We start from the raw sequence: 19,379 nt of genomic DNA, 5'->3' as shown, positions 1-19,379 counted from the left end.
TGCTACGGGAAAAGGCCTGAAACAAGTGCGTGTTGGCGCTATTCTTTTCAACATATTCATGGCGGATCTATCACCAATGTTAGCCCAGATAAATTTGCATTCCACCACGCCTGTGCCCCCTAAGCCTATCACACCTATCCTATGCGGATGATGTTGTAAAGCTTAGTTTAACAAATGTTGGATTGCGAACATCAATTATTAAACTGAAAAACTACTTCATTGCTAATAAACTTGAAATAAATACAACAAAAACGAAAACAAGACCATTGGGAATCGACCAGGGCACCCGTTTAAGATCCGGCTGGACGAGATGATGCTGGAGCAGGTTAACTGCAATAAATACCTGGCAGCATATATAGACAATAGAGCAAATTCCCTTGAGCAGAAACAGTTAATGTCAGGGAAACACCCTTATCTTTGCATTTTGCACACTTGCCAAGAAATTGAATGGCCCCTCTTTCAAGCCATTGAGAGTTGTCCTGTTGTCTAGTGCTGAGGGGGATGTGAAACCAAGTGACATGTTGTACCCCAGCATGGAAAGTGAATGATTACTCATAAGGGGCAAGTAGATAATGGCACAACAACTTCAAAAGTTGATCGTGCAATTAGAATAAGCAATGAGTGAGGATTGCACATGATGAGATGTGCTATAAAGTGAGTATTTATGAGGGATATAACCCAATCAGGTGGCATGCTAAAAAGAATAGCGTGTTTCTAAAATATCTACCTATATTCTTTTGCTAGAAGTAACTACACAATGTCATTGTATAGTTTAGGCTGAAAAGCCCCTCTGGTTCGCCTGTTGAATGCTCTCATTAATACGTTTTTTCCACAGTTGCAGTGACACAGATCAGAGACTTAGTAAACTATAGAACGTTAGAATAGGTTTGGCCAAATATCACTGGTAGACTAACCGTCTTGGAAATATAATGGCCCTACATCATGTAGACATTGTGAATTCGAGAAGGAGGACTTTATACATCTGATTTGTATATGTCCATCCTTTACAAAAGTCACTTGTCACTCTACTTAAAAAGAGCATTAATGCCAGGGGCATACGTACACATGTGTACATGTAGGGCAGCCATAATAGAACATCTTAATCCTGCTGACCTCAAACTGAATTGCATTTGTCATTACACAAAAAGGCAATACAACTTAAATTGCAATGAACCCTAATGCATCTTTGTGGGTGGTCAACTGCCATCGTTAGACTGTGAAACAAAACTGAACTGTGAAGGCAGGCTGTTGGCCAAGAACATAATAGGGTTAACCTTGACTATCCTGTTAATCGTAGGGGTCAATAGTAGTAAGAACTCCCTGATAAGTACTTCTGCTAACTAGATGGTGTTATGACTTCATTGTTTATTAATGAATATGAATTGTTGCATTTTATCAATCTGTTCCCTTTTGAAAAACAAATTATTTTCCATGTGGATTAAGAGGATCCAAAGCAATCTGGGTTTATGTATTAGGCTGTATGCGTCTCATTTATTTATCCGAGCAGTTCAAATGAAAACAAACAATTAGTTTTGTTTTATATTAAGTGATAAAGCATGAACAGTGATACAATAGTCAATATTTATGTGTTTTATTCAATATATTAACTATTTGTACGTTTTATAAGTAACATAGTTACGGTTTTAACTAACCAAAACAATAAAGAATTTTTTATTTGATTTAACAGCTAACAGAGGCTGCTGTATAACAGTATGCGGGTTCGCTTCGGTATACCCGATTTCAACCAGACATACAGTGCCACAGCCTGGATTTGCCTTATGGTGTAGAGTCTATGTTTGGATGCCACCTGGATGATGGCCTCCAGCCTATCAAAACAGTCACAGAGATACTTAAGAATTCTCCAGGTGCGCCAACCACAAGCCTTTCAAGAAGATTGCAGTCACTGAGCTCAAATCTTTCGGCAATCTTGCCAACCGTACCACCAAAAACAGCAGCCTGGTCTAACGTGGGACATCTTGAGAACAAGGATTAGAATGAGGTGCTGGAGGCACCTTTACGGTTGCTATTTGCAGCCCGGCTCAGGCTGATCCAACTTTAATACCTCCACAGAGTATATTTTACACACCGTAGACTTTGGCGCATAGATGTGATCGCCTCCCTAACTTGTCTCCGTTGTGGCATCGGGGGAAGGCACATTTATTCATATAGTGTGGAGCGGATGATGTTGTAATGCTTAGTTTAACAAATGTTGGATTGTGAACGAGTTTCATAGATTCTGGTGTGTCGTGATGGCCTGTCTGGGTGGGGTTCTGTTTCTCGATCCCAGTGGATCCTACACTTACACTTGTGCATCTCACCGGTGATTTGGGTGGTAACAAATATCAATTATCTCCATTGTATTTGGGCCTAACTGTAGCTAAGCGGATCATAGCGCGGGAGTGGAGGGACAAGGCTCCCCCCCCCCCATTCCTGGCAGTATGGAAGAAGGGAATCGACCATTGTATAGGCTTGGAAATATCAGTTTATAAGGCATGGGGCTGCCTCCCAGAAACACCCTAAGATATGGCAGAAATGGGCAGATTACTGGGGCATAGATTTAGACCCAGTTTGTCCCAGGTCTTAGTCGATTCATGATGATGTGGCATACTGATTGTCTTCTGTGGATTATTTCTGTGTTTTATTGCCGGATGTGGGGTGGGTGGATATGTGCGTGCGTATTAATCATTGTTTCATTGTTTGTTGGCCTAATAGGCCCCGTTCTTAGTATAAATTGCAAAATAAATAAAATGTGTTTAAATGTAAAGAAAACAGCAGCCCTGTTAGATATCTCTGTTACCTTTTCCAGCAATGCAGAAGCTTGGGCCAAAAATCTCAATATATTCTGCCCATCTCAAGAGGCACAAAGAAGTCACTCCAAATGCCAGGTCTCAAGAAGACAGTGACTCTAGATTTACACCAGCTACACTCCCCTCTAATTTCTCCGAGCAGTGTATTTCTGCCATATCTTACGGTGTTTCTGGGAAGCAGCCAAATGCCTCATAAACTGCTATTTCCAAGCCTCTACAATGGTCTATTCCCTTCTTCCATACTGCCAGGGATAGGGGGAGCCTGTTCTACTTGTGGGTCCCACGCTATGACCCACTTAGCTAAAGTTAAGCCCAAATACAATGGAGATAATTGATATCTGTTACCACCCAAATCATGGGTGAGATGCATGAGGGTAAGTGTAGGATCCACTGGGATCGACAAAGAGAACCCCACCCACACAAGCCACCAGAATCTATGAAACTCGTTCACAGTCCAACACTTGTTAAACTAAGCATTACAACATCATCCGCTCCACACTATGTAAATAAATGTGCCTTTTCCCCGATGCCACAACGGAGACAAGTTAGGGAGGCGATCACATCTATGCGCCAAAGTCTATGGTGTGTAAAATATACTCTGTGAAGGTATTAAAGTTGGATCAGCTTAAGCCGGGCTGCAATAGCAGCCGTAAAGGTGCCTTCACTGCCTCATTCTAATCCTTGTTCTCGAGATTCCCCAAGTCAGACCAGGCTGCAGTTCTTGGTGGAACGGTTGGCAAGATTGCCGAAAGATCTGTCTGTATGGGTTCCCTATGTCAATTGTCTGACCAGCACTAATTGCAGGGGCCACAATCCCTTGTTCATGGAGAGGGGCGGAAGTTATCCCCATTTGTAAAAGGGGGGAAATCAGGGAATCTTGGCTAATTATAGGCCATTTCGCCTCTTAGATGCCCTCCAGAAAGTGTATGCAAGACAACTGTCAAATACACTTAACGATTGGATTGAGGGTATAGAAATCTTGACCCTATACAAAGCAGGGTTTAGACCAAAAATGAGTACTATTGATCAAGTCTTAAGGCTGCTGATTATGCTCTGGAAACATACTAGACTCAGAGAGACAGATATTTATATTGTGTTCGTCAACCTCAGAGCTGCCTTTGGATTGGTCCCCAGCATCCTTAGAGGAACTCTGGGTCCTGGCGGTCCTCCTTGCCCAGATATTTATATTGTATTCGTCAACCTCAGAGCTGCCTTTGGATTGGTCCCCAGCATCCTTAAAGGAACTCTGGGTCCTGGCGGTCCTCCTTGCCCAGATATTTATATTGTATTCGTCAACCTCAGAGCTGCCTTTGGATTGGTCCCCAGCATCCTTGAAGGAACTCTGGGTCCTGGCGGTCCTCCTTGCCCAGATATTTATATTGTATTCGTCAACCTCAGAGCTGCCTTTGGATTGGTCCCCAGCATCCTTGAAGGAACTCTGGGTCCTGGCGGTCCTCCTTGCCCAGATATTTATATTGTACTCGTCAACCTCAGAGCTGCCTTTGGATTGGTCGCCAGCATCCTTAGAGGAACTCTGGGTCCTGGCGGTCCTCCTTGCCCAGATATTTATATTGTATTCGTCAACCTCAGAGCTGCCTTTGGATTGGTCCCCAGCATCCTTGAAGGAACTCTGGGTCCTGGCGGTCCTCCTTGCCCAGATATTTATATTGTATTCGTCAACCTCAGAGCTGCCTTTGGATTGGTCCCCAGCATCCTTAAAGGAACTCTGGGTCCTGGAGGTCCTCCTTGCCCAGATATTTATATTGTATTCGTCAACCTCAGAGCTGCCTTTGGATTGGTCCCCAGCATCCTTAAAGGAACTCTGGGTCCTGGAGGTCCTCCTTGCCCAGATATTTAGCTTCCACCAGAGCAATTATGCCCAAGTTCCCAGGGGGCAGGGGAGTGAGGCAAGGGTGCATCCTGGCCCCTACCCTCTTTTCCCTATATGTCAACAACATAGTGGAGGCTCTTCTACAAGGGAACATAGTTGCACCTAAACTCGACGCGCCCAGGGTGCCCATACTCTTATTTGCTGACTATACCTTTTTAATCTCCCAGACTCTGATGGGCCTACAACCGCTTTTAGTAAATTTTAATGCTTTTTGCTCATCTAAGGGCCTTGAGATTATTATCTCAAAAACTAAATTTGTGACAGTCAGACCACACAAAACATTTAAGCATGCTAAAACTAAGACTTTTTTTCAAATTTGAATAGTTGCACATAATGCTTGATAGCAGATTATCATGGTCTCCACATATTACAAAGAAGGGCTGTGCTCAAACATCAAACCTCTGCGATTTGTAGGAGGTTTCAGGGAACAGCTTTGAGAGCCTTACTATCGGCACTTGCTATACAAACTAAAGGCCCAATCTGCTGCCTTGTATGGACCTGAAATTTGGAGATATGCCACCCTGGAGTTTCTCACCTCAAGCGAAAACAAGTTAATTCGATCATTGCTCTATCTCCTCACAAGCGCTCCTCTAATTTTTTTTTTTTTTTTTTTAAATTATTTTTATTGCAGGAATTAGTAAATCTTTACATAATCGGCCAGCATTACATCTCAAGCCGGAGCGTTGAAACCCAACTCTCCGATCCCCTCCGGAAGTTGCTTACACAGCCGTTCAGCCCACAACCCTGGGGTCGGGCGGCGAAAGTCCGTGGGGGCTCAGGAGGTTGTCGAGGTCGGCCCGGAGGATTCGTTGTCCTTCATCTGCTTTTCTAAACAACCCTATAACTCCAAAAACACCCCCCCACCCTTAAAACCCCCCAATCCTAGAAAAACCCTCCCCCCCACCGCCATCAGCGCGCGGCATCATCCGCAACCAGATCTTCTTGGGGACCCATGGGGAAAACAATAAAGCTGAGAAGTGCAACCGTCTACCGGGACTCAGGGCGCGCCGCTACCTCATGTTCGGCATCGCCGGGGGCGCAGTACTCCCTAAGGGCCTGCACAAGCATCTCCCACTCCAGCGCTGTCTCCTCGGCCTTCTCGTTACGCTGCCTCCAAGCTAGCTGGTATCTAAGCGTACTCTCCCCCGCCGCCCACTTCAAAAATTCGCTGTGCCACCGGCTCCCTGTCGGGCCGGTCCGTGCCTTCCAATTCCTGGTCACCTCCCGTTTAGCAAGGAGCAGCCCCAAATCTATGAATTTACTAGATATTTTATTCTTGGGGGTATGAGGGAACCAATGCAGGAGACCCACCGCCGCATCCAACGAAAGAGATCTCCCCGTCGTTTCCTCCAGGGTCTTCCCCACTTCCTCCCAATAGACCGACAATCCCGGGCAGGCCCACAGCATGTGGAGAAGGTCCGCCTCCTGGGCCGGGCACCTGGGGCACTCCGCTGAGGCCGCCGCAAAATATCGCCTGATTTTCACCGGGGTCAAATATGCTCTATGGAGCACATAATAGTGGACTAATTGAAAGCGGGCGTGGCGTGTGCCCTTCCAGGCACGCCGCACCAGCTGAGCCCAGGTCGTCTCTGGGATCTCCTTGCCAATGTCCTCCTCCCATCGGTTTCTCAGGGTGGTGAGGGGAGCCAGCCCCTCTTTGAGCAGTCTACCGTAAAGGCATGTGACCGCCCTTACCGTGCCCGCGGACATCATCACGTATTGGCACACTGGGGATAAAAGGGGTTCTGCCTGCCCGGACCTCCAGTGCGCCTGGATCGCTCGAACAAGGGCCGAGTGCAACAAAAAGTCGCCGCGGGGAATCCCGAAGCGATCAATGAGCTCCTGGAATGGCAAGAGCGTCCCGTCCTCGTAGAGATCACCGATGAGCTGCAGGCCGGCGTCCTCCCAGGTCGCCAGCCGCGACCAATCACCCCCATGGGGCAAAGCCGTTAGCATCCCCAGCGGTATTTCGGGTGCATACGGTGTCCGCTGGTGGCCCCGGGCGTGAGCCCGGTTCCAGCACAGGCGAACAGTCCGCTCCTCCATGGACAAGTCCTGCAAGGCCAATCGTTGCCTCATCACTATGAAGGAGAGAACATGCCTGGCCATACCCGTTCCCCTCCTGTCCTCGGGGCCCCGGAACTCCCGAGCGATCTCCTGGGTGAAGGTCTGGAGCTGCGCCGCTAAGTAATATTTTTCGAAATCCGGCGCCGCAAGCCCACCCTCCTCCTTCGGCCTCATCAGGGTCTTGAGGGCCACCCGCCGGCGGCCCGAGCCCCAGAGGAATCCGACTATCATGGACCGTAATAGTCGAAACGTGGTCGGTGGGATCCAGATCGGTAGTGTCCGGAAATAATATAACAGCCGGGGGAGCGCCACCATTTTAAGCAGAGCGATCCGCCCTGCCACCGAGAGCGGCAGCGTGGCCCAAAAGCCCATACTGCCTCGCAGTGCCCGGATGCCCCGGGCAATGTTCCCATCAAGGAGGCCAGAAGGTTCGTGGTAGACATACACCCCTAGATATTTGAAGCAGTCGGGTTCCCATCTAATCTCCCTACTCAAGGCAGGTGTAGGGGTGCCCCTGCGAATCGGGAAAAGACATGTCTTAGTCCAATTCACTCGAAGGCCCGAGACCTCCCCAAACTCCGTGAGCGCCGTCGCAGCTCCACGTAGGGCAGCAAGCGGATCTTCCAGGAAGAGCAACAGGTCGTCTGCGTATAGGGAGACGTAGTGCGGGCCCGACAGGGTCCACAGGCCCGCGTAATGGGCTCCCGACCGGAGATGCAACGCAAGAGGCTCCACCGCCAGCGCAAAGAGCAGTGGGGAGAGCGAGCAGCCCTGCCTCGTGCCCCGTTCCACCGGGTATCGTGAGGAAATCAGCGGTCCCGCCCGAACCCTGGCTGACGCCGAGGCGTACAGCACCCTGGTCCAGCTGACGAAACCCTCTCCGAGGCCGAACCTCCGCAACACAGTGCAGAGGTAGTCCCATTCCAGGCTATCAAAGGCCTTCTCTAAGTCTACTGATAGGACAACCGGGCATGGGGCGTCCACAAGCGGTTCCCCAAGCAAGCGGCACAACCTGCGAATGTTCATGGTCGTGTTACGCCTGGGGATAAAGCCAGCCTGGTCCTCATGCACTAAAGAACTCATGTGCCCAAGCAGCCTCGTGGCCAAGATGCTGCTAAGTATTTTATAATCCACCGTCAGCATCGTTAAGGGACGGTAGGAGCCCGGATCGGATGAGTCCCTGCCGGGCTTGAGGAGCGGGACCACCAATGCCTCACACATCGAGCCTGGAAGGCGCCCCAGCCTCCTCGCCTCTCTATATACCACCAACAACCTAGGGGCTAGGAGATCGGCATAAGCCGCATAGAACTCTACAGGAAGCCCGTCCAGGCCCGGGGTCTTATTTCTCGCCATCTTTTTAATGGCGCTACGGATCTCTCCCAGTTCTATGTCGGCCCCCAAGGTTTTAGCCACCTCCTGCTCCATCGCTGGAATCTCTAGGGGCCGCAAATAATTATCTAGCAGGGCAGGGTCTCGGACAGAGCGACTGCGGTACAAGCGCTCATAGTATTGCCGGTAGCAGCTCAAAATCGCAGGCTGAGTATACACCTGGGTTCCGTCTGCCCTACGCATGGACGTCGTCAGTGAAGTCTGCCGCGCAGGGTTGGCCAGCCACGCTAACAGCGCGCCCGACCTATCCCCCTCCGCGATGGACCGAACCGTATAGGCTTTATAGTCAAAACAGCGGAGCCGTTCGACCTCTGCTGCCACCGCCTCCCTCGCCTCCGCCGTGCGCGCCTGTAAGTCCGGGTGCCCTGGGCGGCGTAATTCCAGCTCGCGGAGTTTCCGATCCGCTGTCTCCAGGTCCGCGAGGATAACTCGCCGCACACCGACCTGTTTAGATATGCAGTACCCTCTCACCACCACCTTAAAAGCGTCCCACTCTAGCGCTCTCGTGCTCGCGGTGCCACCGTTGGACGCAAAGTACTCCGAGATCGTGTCACCCAGGTCCGCCTTGAAGACACTGTCCTCAAGGGTCTCGGGACGTAATTTCCAGGTGGGCACCGCCGGCACCCCAGGAAACCAGCGAAGGTCCAACAGGAGGGGGTTATGATCAGAAATGGTTCTGGTCAAATATTCAGACCGGACCGCCGCCGAAACCAATTCGGGCGAACCAAGAAAGCCGTCCAATCGAACGTGCAATTCATGGAGGCTCGAGAAGTAGGAGTAGTCCCTAGTTGTGGGGTGTTGCGCCCTCCAAATGTCCGTTAGGCCCCAGTGAGTCTGCCAGTCCCGACGGTCCCTAGCCAAACGACGAACCGGAGAATCAGGGAGGGGTGGGTGCGAGCGGTCATTGTCTACATCCACTACGGAATTGAAATCGCCACCCAGCAGGATGGGCCCGGAGAGGCAGTGGGCCAGCGAGCCCGATAACCTGGAAAGGAAGGCAGTCTGGTCGACATTAGGAGCATACACACAGCAAACGTTTAGGTCTCTCCCTCCCAAAGTCCCCGAAATGGCCACATAGCGCCCCTCTGGATCTATCACTGAGTTCGTGACCTGGAAGGGGACCCCAGCTCTAACCCAGATCAGCGCCCCTCTGGCATACGCGGAGTACGAGGTGCAAAAGACCTGCCCCCTCCATCTACGCTGTAGCGCCGCCCCTTCCGCCTTGTTCAGATGGGTTTCCTGCAGCAGCGCCATTTGTATCCCCCTACGCACTAAATAAGCGTGGACCTTGTGACGCCTGGACATTGTATGAAGCCCCCGTACGTTCCAAGTAACACATTTCAGATTGGCACTCTCAGCCATTGTCCCATATCAGTCTCGCAAAGTCTCCCCAGCTGGGTCCCAACCATAAAAGGACATCAATCCTCATAGCACTGATGGCGGCCATTGTCCCCAAACAAAACTGAACAACCCAAATATTAATTAACTCCCCTCCACCCTCCCCAGAACAGGACCCAAATAGCACCATCTAGTTCCCATCCAAACCACACTCCCCACCAACCCACTACACCTTACTAATCCTGCAGTCGCCACCACAGGAAGGCCTTAAGGGCCAGGTGCGGGCCGGACGGAGGCAATGGGCCCTCGACGCCCAGGCCACCAGGACTAAAGCAAGCCCACAACAGTGTCACGAAAAGACCCCCTGGGGGCCAGTCCAGGGCACCCCGCCCATCCTACCCCGGTAGACAACCACTCTTACCGTCCCCTGCCATCCCCCCGCCGGGCCCCCACCCAAACTGAAGAAGAACACCCAGTTACCCCTGTCCATCCAGTATGTCCTCCACCGATTGTGGTGTGATCTCCGGCGTATGGCCACTGTCCGGTACAGATCCCTCGGAGTCCGTTGAGCCCCTCTCATCATCCGGGATCCCCTCCTCCGCCGTGGCATCGTCCCGTGACCCAGACAGCGCCGTCAGCACCTCCAGCACTCCCCTCCGCTCCGTCGATGTCTCCACAGTTGAGGGACCCCCCGATCGGCCTCCGCGACCTCTAGTCCTCCTGGATCTCCGCCTCTGTCCCGGCTCTGCCATCCGTCTAGGCGAAGAGCCGGATCCACCTTTCCCCGCTCTATAGAGTTCGAGCCAGTGACAAGCGTCCTCTGGGGTGTCGAAGAACTGGGTTTTGTCATCGACAATTACGCGGAGTCTCGCCGGGTAGAAGAGCGAGTACTGGATACCCTCACTCCGGAGCTCGCGCTTGACCGCCAGGAAGGAAAACCGTCTGCGTTGGGTTTCATAGGTGTAATCCGGAAAGATGTTCACCTGACTATTCGCCACTTTGAATGGTCCATTGTGTCTGGCGGCATTGAGGATCAGGTCCCTATCCCTGAAGTGCAGCAACCGCGCCACCACCGGCCGCGGGGCACGGCCCTGCTGCGGCGGCCTCGCCGGGACTCTATGGGCACGCTCCAGAGTGTAAAAGGAGGACAAACCCTCCGGGGCCACCGTGTCTCGGAGCCAGGCCTCCAGATACGCCACCATGTCGCCATCCTCGACCTTTTCCGGCAGGCCAACCACACGAATGTTGTTCCTCCTGTTGCGGCCTTCTGCATCCTCCGCTCTCTGCTCGAGGACCGTGATCCGGGATAAAGCCTCCTTCATTTCCGCGGCCAGGGTGCGCTGCGCCGGCTCCAAGGTTTTCACCGAGCCCTCCACTTCCTTGACCCGGTCCGACAGTTTGCCGTGGTCCGCTCTAAGGAGACCCAGGCTCGTCGCCACCTGGGCAATGTCCTGCTGGAGGGCCGAGCGCGTGGTCGCTATCGCCTCCAAAACACGGTCGAATTGCTGCTGCAGAGGTGCACCACCGGCCTCCTCTGGACCTCCGCGTTCCTCCTTGTCCTGGGTCTCCAAGTCCGAGACGACCTGGGCAGTCCCCTTGGCACCTCTAGGCTTCCCCATGTCGCCGGCCGTTCTCCGCCCGGGTCCCGGGGCAGGCGTCCCCAAGTGTCGGCACCGGCTACGACTCCCTCGGGTGCTAGGCCTCAAGTCAAATGCCGGAGATCTCCGTCTCCAAGGCCCGTTGGATCGTCCCAGCCGCGGCCCGTGCCACCACCTTGCCGTCCGGGGGCACCGTGGAGGAGGCGGGGACAATCGTCGCCGGGCCGGGCAGGCCCACACGGCCGACCGAGTGTCACCAGCTCTACCGGACGACTCGCGGTTCCAAAGGGTTGCGCCTCCCATGGGAGTGGGTCAGCCAGGAGAAAGTAGCCAAGTACGATGCAGGGAGTGGGGCCACCGTCGGGATCTCCAGTTGTCCCAACGTGGGCTCCGCTATGGTGTGGGCATCCGTTCATCCAAGTGCAATCCCCAGTAGCAGAGACCACTCTGACTGATGTCCAGTTTCAATCCCCACCGGGAGACCACCGAGCAGGGGGCGCCCCGTCGTCAGCGACGATCCTCCAGTCTATCGGATCCGGCCACGGGGACAAAGAAGTCCGGGCGCCATGTTGGGTCACACTCCGCAGTTCCCCTAACTGCGATTTGCACCGGGTCACCGCTCGTGCCGATCACGCTGGGGGCCCCGGCAGGTCTCCGTTGGGCCGGTCGCCAAAACATGGGGGTCGGGGTGCCCCGTAGCCGCCGATTTACAGGATAATCACGGGCTCAGTCCCGGAGCCGAGCTCTCAGGCGACCATCGCCATCGGCGCCCAAGCCACGCCCCCCACAAGCGCTCCTCTAATACCAATGTTTTATGATGTCGACCTAAAAAGGGTGGGAGAGATAGCTAGACTTGGGCCTCTCATATATTGTGTGAGGCTTTGAACCACTGAGTAGTTGAGCCCGTATCGGAGGTCAGTTGAGGAATTGTTAGCCCTTGGTAAGGGCCTCACCTTCCCGTGGTTCAAACATGCCCGCCATTGGTCTGAAAGATTGGACCTTAGACAATTCTGGTCGGAATCTGCCTTGCTTGTGGCTACTTCCAAGCTCCAGCTAAAAATACGCTATAGGGAGTATATTCAAACCAGTCTCTTGTTGTTCCACCCTTGGTAGGCTGACAAACCAATTCTTGCTTAGTAAGGATCGTCTCTTATGAAACCTTTCTCTTTCTCTTGCTGCAACAATTAGTAAAATCTTTATACCTGAAATGTAGCTATGATGCTCTTGAATTGGGGTCATTCGCAGCAGTATGGAGCCCTTACAGGGGCACTGCCAACTTGTCTGAACGTACTATGTGTTCTCTGTTAATAAACAGAGCTATTTTTTGCTATTTTTCTGTCCAGCATATACAAAGACTAGATGGACATGATATGTCCGGTGTGCAAGTATCAATGGCATTCGTAGGTATTTGGAGGCATTGAGAGTCTTGAAGGGTGACACATCCATTTATACTGTTTTTGCTGTAAGCAAGTTCTTATTCATGGTAGAGCTTATAAGGAAAGCTAATGGTCTTAAATTGTAGACCAGAAGAAATTGTTTGAATGCCACTGGTTGCTATTTTACAAAAGAATTCAATGTTACTTCTTGGTGTGCTACGAAAATGTTTTTTATTCTTTTTCAAAGGGATTTTATGATGCAGTGGAATAGGCTTTGAAGAGATTATTACCTGACCATAACTATTCTGAAAAACTGTATATTAATGATTGTTTTGTTTTATGGACTCAAGTTTCGAAAATAAACTTTCTCTGATTACTGACTGATTTAGAAACTTCTAAGTCCTCTCTCTTGATTTATGATTGTTTATGTGGAATCCTATGGTATTCTCTTGCACTCTTTGTAAGAATTAAGTTGTATTCTAGAAGACTTCCCTCCCTCCTCCAGGCCAGCCACGTTTAAAGGTCACCACTTTAGTTTACATGTTTTCGGATCCACTCTGCATGGAAAGTTAGGGGTTTAAGTCTGGAAAAAGCGAGGTACAAATCCAGAGTAGCTTCAGTGTGATATTCCTGTCCCCGGGTTGTTACCATGCTTAACAGGGAATAATCCAACTATTTAATCCTTGAAATGGAACAATGCTGGACAGCTGTATTGGAGGCAATTGGATTTTGTTTATTAAGGAATTGGATACACTGCACTAGGATGACATTTTTGTATGCTAGCCTCCATGGGGAGTTGTTTTGGTAAGCTACCTTATTCTGATGTGCAGGTATGTCATCGTTCTGAGGGGGCGGTGGGCTGGGCATCTGAGACCCTTGCGTGCAGCTCATCGTGCTGAAATGACGAAGAGCCACTGTTCTCCTTTATTCCTTTTCTGCGCATTGTCTCATACATGGTCTGGATGTCGAGGCAGCTCTTGATGGAGACAGATCCTGATGATCAAGGATATCTGAATATTCAGGCCCTTGATAAACAAGTCTCCAAAGGTGAAAAGTATTACCTTATTGAACAGGTTGCTGGTTGTGTTCTAAATGTCACATAACTTGACACCAAACAATTAGAGATGTCCAGAAGCAGAATTGACCACTTTTCCACCGTTTGTTTGAGGGATCATTTCAGGGTGTCCTTCCTTAGCCCCTCACCGAAGTAAAACCTTGAGGTACACAGTTGTTTTATCTACTCCAAAAGGCCTACTTTGTAATTTAGGCTTCACTTGACGTATGTCACTCACTTCAGTGGTGTGAGAGTCTGGAGGGCCGCAAAAACTGCTGTGCTGTCCTTGCAAGATTTGTTCTCACCACGGAAAGATAATTAAGAGGAGACCACATTATGGCTGTAAAAAGAGTAGGGCAGAGACTGCACCTAGGGAGGAGGGGAATGCAACAGTAGAGTTCTTGTCGCCGTAGAAGAGTGAATTCGATAGTTAATATTGAATAAATCAGCAGACATCACCTGAAAAATCGTGAAATCTAGCATACACATAAGAAATATCTGCTTCACAGACTGGAAAAATGAACGGCCTGACCTCACTGTATGTTCTGAGACCGTGAAGCATCTGCTTCCTTAAGGGACCAGATTCAAACCTCTGCCGTCTAAATGCTGAATGCTGAATGCATCATTCACAGCTTTGCAGTGGGCTACTTCAACTAGTCTTTGCATTCAAATATATGCGATATTGTCAAATGTCAAGTTTTCCAGAAGGAGACCCTTAAAGGCTCTCAACTATGAGTAATGACGGCCATCACAGGAAATGATATTCATGATACCTGAAGTTCTTTTTTTTTTTTTTTTTTAAATATTCAGGCTCAGCTGGTAAAGGACAGAAATTCAATGCTGCGCTTGACGAGCATCGGCTCAGATGAGGAAGATGAGACAGAAACTACCCAAGAAAAAGTACACATGACCTGGACTAAGGAAAAGTACCTGGCTGCACGAGCACAAAGCCGGGCAAAGACACTGGAAGGCTTCCAGGACCTACTTAACATACGACCGTGAGTGCGCGTGCGTGCAAATTGGAAGCCATTTTTGTTTATTGACACGGAAGAGGAGAGTATAGACTCACCAGAATTGTAAATGGTAGTGACACAGTGAACATAGTAGGAAGGTGATGTTTGGAAAACAGGTAGAAGGTGTGGGCTTTGAATGTGAGTATCAGGATTGTAAATGGGCTTGTGATTACATCCAGTATTGGATGGGAGTATAGATAGAGTCAGGGAGAAGTGAGCATATAATGAAGAAAAGATGTGCATAACACAATGAAGGTGTTGACACAGCAAAGAAGTATGGGCTGGCAAAGGAATGAAGATTTTCATTTAGCATGAAGGTGATTTTGTGTGTTGCAGGAGAGTTTGTGGGCACAGTAGAAGGACATGGTCGATATATCACAAGGAAAGGTGTGGGTATAGCAGTTTGGTGGTGGGAGCACAGAAAGAAAGGGGATGTGTGAGAATAGCAATGGAATGTCAGGAGTATAAAGAGGTATGTTTTTGATGGATACTTCTAACTACATATTCCTCACTATTTGAATACCCCCAGGCGCCAGACTGGACCCAGAAAGTCTACAGCAGGTGCTCCTATGCACCTTCTTGCCTCAAAATGGACAGCGCAGAGATGTTTAATGGCGCCACCCCTGTGCGCTGACATCAGTTCCTTTTTTGAACAGCATATGACATGTATCCAAAGCTACACTCAAACTTTTGTTGGTTCTTCTCCAACTTCCAAAACGTTTTTTAGTGACAATGTATTAGGGATAGATCTCTTGTATAGACTACCGGCTGAATGAAGCACATGTTCGTTACGGACTTGCATGATGTCTATCTATGGTTTCTCAGATCCACACATGATTCAAAGTCATGCAGCAAATGCTTCCTGATTCATCCAAATTTCATCAGGGAGTGGGAGGCAAAGTTGTATGTCTTCGAGCACTGGAAACGAAGTCGGTCACGCTCCAAATCGTAAACCCGTTCCTGCTCTAAGTCCAAATCTCTTTCTCCTTTTTTGGGTAAGACCATTACGAAGTGAAAGGACAAATCTTAAGTGCGAGCACAAGAAGTGTACACAAGAGGCTACTCCCTGCTCACTGCCCTTTATGAAGAGATTGCGCAGTCGTCAAGCAAAAGGGCATACTCTGCACCTTTCATGCAGATCCAACCTTATTCCAGAGCTGGAGCTGATGCGCTTCAAATTTCCTGGGCCAAGTTTCAGTCTGCAGGAGGCAAACACCTTCAAGAAGGCAATGCTGCAGCTTTTTCAAATGATTCCAGGTCCCCCTGGAGCCCCAGGACTCTGACAGTGCCTTCCTCGGTGCAGACTGGCAATGTTAGGTCTCTACCCAGCCCATGCCAGTTCCACGGCCATGCCTCTACTCTTTTGCCGAAGGCCATGTTCATTCCAGAAGGTTTGGCACCCGCCCTGGCTATGGTACTCTTCTTCTGACCCAAATGCCAGTCTCCGATCCAGAGCAGAGTTCAGCTAAATTTCAGCCAATGTCTCATTATAAGATTATTAAAGTACAGCCTATTATTGTTGGAAGATTCTTTGGCTGTGCCTCTGACAAGGCACCAATATTCCAAGCATCTTGAGGCCTTGTTCAGTTCAAACTCTGATGCAATTTAAGACCTTCAGAATGTTCCACATGATGAGGAGGCTGTACGAAGCTGATCTGTTTTTAGACCACCAGATTGCTAGTGGCCAGGATACCTTACCCGAGTCACTGATGGACTCCCTATTGGGTCCCTCACAGTGGAAATCACCACCTTTGTGGTGGTGGTTTGTAGAGGTGTTGGAACTACAGTTGCCAAGTGGAAACTGAAAACAATTTGTTTACAGAAATCTTGCAGCCTGGCCGTGCAACTTCAGAGCCTTTGCTGCCTTTCAGTGTAGCCCTGAAAGAAGGAAAAATACACTCAGATGATGGATGGAATGCAGAGCAAATCAAACATTCTTCCCCAGTCAAGAGATCTGGGTTACATCCATTGTTCTTTTCCTCACCATGCCACCCAGTTTAGACCCAGCCATATGCAAATCAGTCTTGACCCTGTGCCTCATGGGAACAGTCCTGACCGAACTGCCAAACCAGGTCCTCCCTTGACCGGAAACAAGCATCCTGGGACCGGTTTCAGGGCATCACCCCTCATCAGCCAGGCTAGCTTGAATCGAGTGGCACAGTGAGCCTGGGACCCTCATTTGGGCATAGCCGGCGCAATTAGGGTGAGAAAGCAAAAACACACAGATGATGGACGGAATGCAGAGCAAATCAAACATTCTCTCCCAGTCAATAGATCTGGGTTAAATCCATCGTTCTTTTCCTCACCATGCCACCTCAGTTTAGACCCAGCCAAGAAGAAGGCATGGTGAAAACCATGCCAGTAAGTTGGTAGGTGCCATAGGCCAGCTCTGAGTGACCATGCCTTTTTAACATAGCTCCCCACACACCAGAAAGACTCATAGTTCAGGCTTCATCCAGCAAAGTGTGAACCCAAATGCCTACCTAATTTGCCACCTGACACAGAATCTAGGAGCACAAATATGCTTAACAGGAGTGAGATCGCGTCTACCAGTCTTGCACTGCAGTCTCTCAAAGCTGTCTGATTCTTAGGAAATACAACTCATGCCCTCTGGGATAGGTGAGTGAAATGTTGCCTGACTTCCAGGAGGAGTTGCGTAGTGCCTTTGCCTAGGGGTTCCATAACGAACAGCATGCAGTCAAGTACATTTTACGGGCTGGTCTGGACACTACAATGTGGGCTCTGCCATGGCACTAGTGTGGTGATTCGTAATCACACCTGGATGAGCACTGTATGTTTCTCTGTGTATGAGCAAGCATCCATTATAGATATGCATTCTGATGGTTCCAGGCTGTTTGGCAACAAAGCAAATTGAGATTTAGACCATATAAAGGATTGTTCTGCTATGGCCCTCTCCTGCGGCTCGTGACCCCAGCTGCCAGTTCCATCAACAATACCGTAAACCCGGGGGTTACTCCTAGGGCCTGGCTTACTGTCAGAGACTGCCCATTTAACATCCTATTCAACAAACCGCTTCCCCTTCTTTTGCAGTACCAGGGGGGCGTCGTGAGCACAGGGCTATCGAGAATGGCAGTCCTCATCTGCCTTTTCCCCTGTTTCTGCCAGGCCTCTCTGATTCACCCTTTGGAGTCATCTGCTGCCAGTAGGGAGATGAATGTATTTTTACTTTCCCTGCTGGCATGCAATTACTTCAGACCAGTGAGTCTTGCAGGTTACACCCTTTTCTTTACTGTCCAACCCTCCATCATGCCGCCAGTCCCTCCTATTTTCACTCAGACTTCGGCAGAACATGTTTCAATAATTACCAAAGTGGTCCAGTCATTGCTAACCAAAAAGATAAGAAAAGAGTCCCTAAGATGGAGTGGTGCTACTCCTTGTAACCCTAAAATTCGGATACTCATGCTGATTTAAGATCTTTGGTTCTTGATCACCTTCCTGCAGAAAGAAAGTTCAAGATGATCACTTTAGCATCTGTCCTTCCACCCCTAGATCCTGATGATTGGATGGTAGCCTTAGGAATACCGATTGCATACTTTCATGTAGCTATTCTGCAGCCTTGCAGATGTTTTTTCCTCTTTGTTGTGGCAAAGGAGCATCTCCAGTTAAACACCCTTGCCTTCGACCTCACATCGGTTTTCTGAGTATTTACGAACGTGATGGTGGTGGTTCGCCGACCATTTTCTCGGGCCGGTGGTTGCATGTATTCTCATACCTTGACAACTGGCCATTGAAGGCAGGTTCATCACAGTCAGCCATGGACCACCTGGGGACGGCCATTTTGCCACTGTCCACCCCGGATTGCTCTATCAACTAGCCAAACTCCCACCTTCCGCTAGGGCAGAGGAATCCGTGTATAGGACATGTTCTGCAACAAATCTGTAACATTCAGGATATGATCCTGATATTTTGGACTCAATCATATGTTCCAGCCCAGATAGTTCTGAGGCTGCTTGGTATGCTGCCTTGTGTATCCTATTGGTGCCTCATTCCCATTGGCACATGTGGGTTCTGCCATGGACCCTCTGCCTTCAATGTGCGCAGCAGTGGGGATGCCACTCAGACGTATCCAGGGATTGGAAAAGATGATTAAGGGCCTTCAGTGGTGGATTGAGACCACTTCCTGTATGACATCCAGAGCTTGTAGTAGTAATGGTTCAGCTCCTGGATGAGAAGGCTACCTGGCTAAGGTGAAGATTAGAGGCCCCTGGTCTCTGATGTGATGCATCTAGTCCAGCAGTCTTCTGGAGCTGTGCGCCATCTGACTGGACCTTTGGGCTATTTCTTTGACTGTTTACCACCTGGTAGGATCCCTAAATGCAGAGCAGATAAGCTCATCAGATGCGATCTAGTCGACCAGGAGTGATTTCTGCACCTGGAGATAGTTTGGAGTGTCAAACTATATTGGATTAACCAGTGACAAAGCTCAGGTACTTCTCCTACCCTCTATGCCAGTAAACCATCTGGTTGATATCTTAAAAAATACTTAATGTTGGGAAGCAAAAGCTGCATCAATATTTTTGTATATCTAAAAGTCCTCATTGCACAATGATCATTCATTTCATATGTTATTTTATGTAAAAATAACAAAGATATTTACACATTATATCCGTTCTCATGTAGCAGCATCTGAAAGTCCTATTGAGTTTCAAATCACAGTTCCAGTTCCTAATGTTTTTCTGAAGACACGACTATTTCCACCATTATTAGTGATAGTTTTTTTTTTTTTTTTTTAAATAATCCTCTGTCATGAAATTATTAATGATCATTCCAACCCTTTGAATCTGTAGTTTGTGGGAGTGGTGCAAGGAATAGGTGACCGAGCAAT

At 49.4% G+C, this 19,379-nt stretch overlaps 1 protein-coding gene across 1 annotated transcript in view; it reads left to right on the top strand.

Annotated features, from left to right (window-relative positions):
- LOC146869489 (solute carrier family 12 member 6-like) overlaps positions 1 to 19,379 on the top strand; it is a 95,048-nt gene that overhangs the window by 16,048 nt on the left and 59,621 nt on the right. Inside the window, exon 2 of the mRNA XM_085599919.1 lies at positions 14,331 to 14,518. Within this exon, the coding sequence (XP_085456045.1) occupies positions 14,331 to 14,518 (188 nt within the window). The remainder of the gene's footprint in view (positions 1 to 14,330; positions 14,519 to 19,379) is intronic.

The sequence above is a fragment of the Triturus cristatus genome, chromosome 1_1 (assembly GCF_964204655.1).
Source record: "Triturus cristatus chromosome 1_1, aTriCri1.1, whole genome shotgun sequence".
Lineage (NCBI taxonomy): Eukaryota > Metazoa > Chordata > Amphibia > Caudata > Salamandridae > Triturus > Triturus cristatus.
Note: the sequence above shows the minus strand (reverse complement) of the source record. Positions and strands in the feature narration are given on the sequence as shown.